Here is a 1989-nt window from a genome sequence, read left to right as displayed (position 1 = left end):
ACTCGGAAGGCTGAGGCAGAAGGATTGCTGGAGCCCAGCAGGCGAGGCTGCGGTGGCCGGGAGCAGCCACTGCACTCCAGTCTGGGCGACCGAGTGAGACTCCAACTTAAAAAAAAACAACGCAACTTTCATAGTTAGCTGTTGCAATTCTTAGCGTTGATTACTGGTTGGCTAGTTACAGATAGATTCTCTTATGCTTGAATGTGTCTGTGTCACTTTCTGAAAGCATGTCCCTACTTTTAAATATTTTGTATATTATACATTTTGTAATGAAATATTTCAATTCTGATTAATGATACCTTGAAAGAACTTGTTTTCCTAAGCTAAGAAGTACTTTTTGAATTTTGTCATAGTAATCGTCTCTAATATTGAAGTTTAAATATACTCTCTAGACTTGTTTGTTTTACTATAACTTATTGTGTCTTCAGCAAAGTTTGTTTATTGTTGTATGCTTATAATCCAAATTTTGTGTTTATTTGGTAGTCTGCTAGAACTGTATTAGGTTGCAGTGTATTCTAGAAGTATAGACTTTAATTTTAGAAAAATCTGATTCAAAAGGTAAAATATAACTTGTGATATAAAAATTCACCTTTGTGAGGGCTGCTACAGCCATCAAGTTGCTAGGCATTTAAGTAATTAAGGAATATGTAAATACATTGCTGCTCTCCTAGGAAACTTCTTGTCATTTGTCTAGATCATTATTTCCCTCTGTATGGTGTTTTCTAAATTAAATATATATGGTTTTCTGTTTTTTCAGGCTGGCATGGCTTTATATAAGATTGTCCCCAAAAACCCTTACTACTTTTGGTCTGTGATGAGCTTAATTATGCAAGTGAGTATGGCATTCAGAATGGGATTGAGGTTTGTTTTTATTTTTGTTTGTAGTCATTGTCCTTAATGTGTCTTCTGAACATTTGGGATAATCTGTTGTAGCATGTGCCAACAGAGACTTCGCATACTTATTGTTAGTTGACTTTTTAAGTTGGGGATTTGGAGTATTTTATGAGCATGGACTATATTTCCTCTGAATCTCAGATACATTGCTAGGTTATTTTGATTAATTCTGAGCCTAAAAATGTTTGATAGTTCAACTTGATGTTTGTCTTTTAAGATATTATTTGTTGGTTAATGAGCGAGTCATTGAACTTGGTGGCCTTGTTTTGTCATTTCTCTCTTTTTTCTCTTTTTTCTTTTGAGTCAGGATCTTACTCTGTCGCCTAGGCTGAAGTGTGCAGTGGCATAATCACAGCTCACCACAGCCTTGACCTCATGGACTCAGGCAGTCCATAACCTCTCCTTTCTTAGTCTCAGTTTGCTTTTTTGAGAATGGATCACTCAGAACTGCTATAAGGACCAAAGTGAGATTCTGTCTAGGAAAGGATGGGGATGAAGGAGTTAACAATAGTAGTTAAGAACTGATGCTCTGGGTCATACAGTGACTTTATGCTTGTCATCTCAGCACTTTGGAAGGCGAAAGTGGAGGATTGAGCCCAAGGCCTCTCAAGATCAACCTGGGCAACATAGTGAGACCTTGTTTCTACAAAAAATTAGTTGGGTATGTCTAAAGTCTCAGCTACTCAGGAGAATGAGGAGGGAGGATTGTCTGAGCCCAGGAATTTGAGGCTGTTAATGAGCACTGTGTGCCACTGTACTCCAGCCTGGGTGATAGAGTGAGACTGCAACTCAAAAACAAGAAACATATTCTGGGGTCTGCCTTCATATACTAACTTTTCCACATGTCTTGGAGAGTTGTTGGGGGGATCTCTTAACCTTGGTATTTTTTCTTAACAAAATAAGCATAAGCCGGGCTCAGTGGCTCAGCCTGTAATCCCGCGCCTTTGGGAGGCTGAGGTGAGTGGATTGCCTGAGCCCGCGGGTTCGAGACCCGCCTGGGCAGCGAAACCTCATCTCTACAATAAATTTTAAAAAATCAGCCAGGCGTGGTAGCGCATGCCTGTAATTCCAGCTACTCAGAAGGCTGAGGCGGAA

General features: G+C 39.6%; 1 protein-coding gene across 1 annotated transcript in view; it reads left to right on the top strand.

The window, feature by feature from the left end:
* Positions 1–1989, top strand: part of NAA25 (N(alpha)-acetyltransferase 25, NatB auxiliary subunit) — an 81482-nt gene that overhangs the window by 23308 nt on the left and 56185 nt on the right. The window contains exon 5 of the mRNA XM_008059557.2: positions 758–832. Coding sequence (XP_008057748.1) covers positions 758–832 — 75 coding nt within the window. The remainder of the gene's footprint in view (positions 1–757; positions 833–1989) is intronic.

The sequence above is a fragment of the Carlito syrichta genome, unplaced genomic scaffold, assembly GCF_000164805.1.
Source record: "Carlito syrichta isolate Samal-C Ts95f unplaced genomic scaffold, Tarsius_syrichta-2.0.1 Scaffold304253, whole genome shotgun sequence".
Taxonomy (NCBI): domain Eukaryota; kingdom Metazoa; phylum Chordata; class Mammalia; order Primates; family Tarsiidae; genus Carlito; species Carlito syrichta.
The sequence above is the reverse complement of the archived record's forward strand: the minus strand, read 5'-3'. Positions and strand labels throughout refer to the sequence as shown.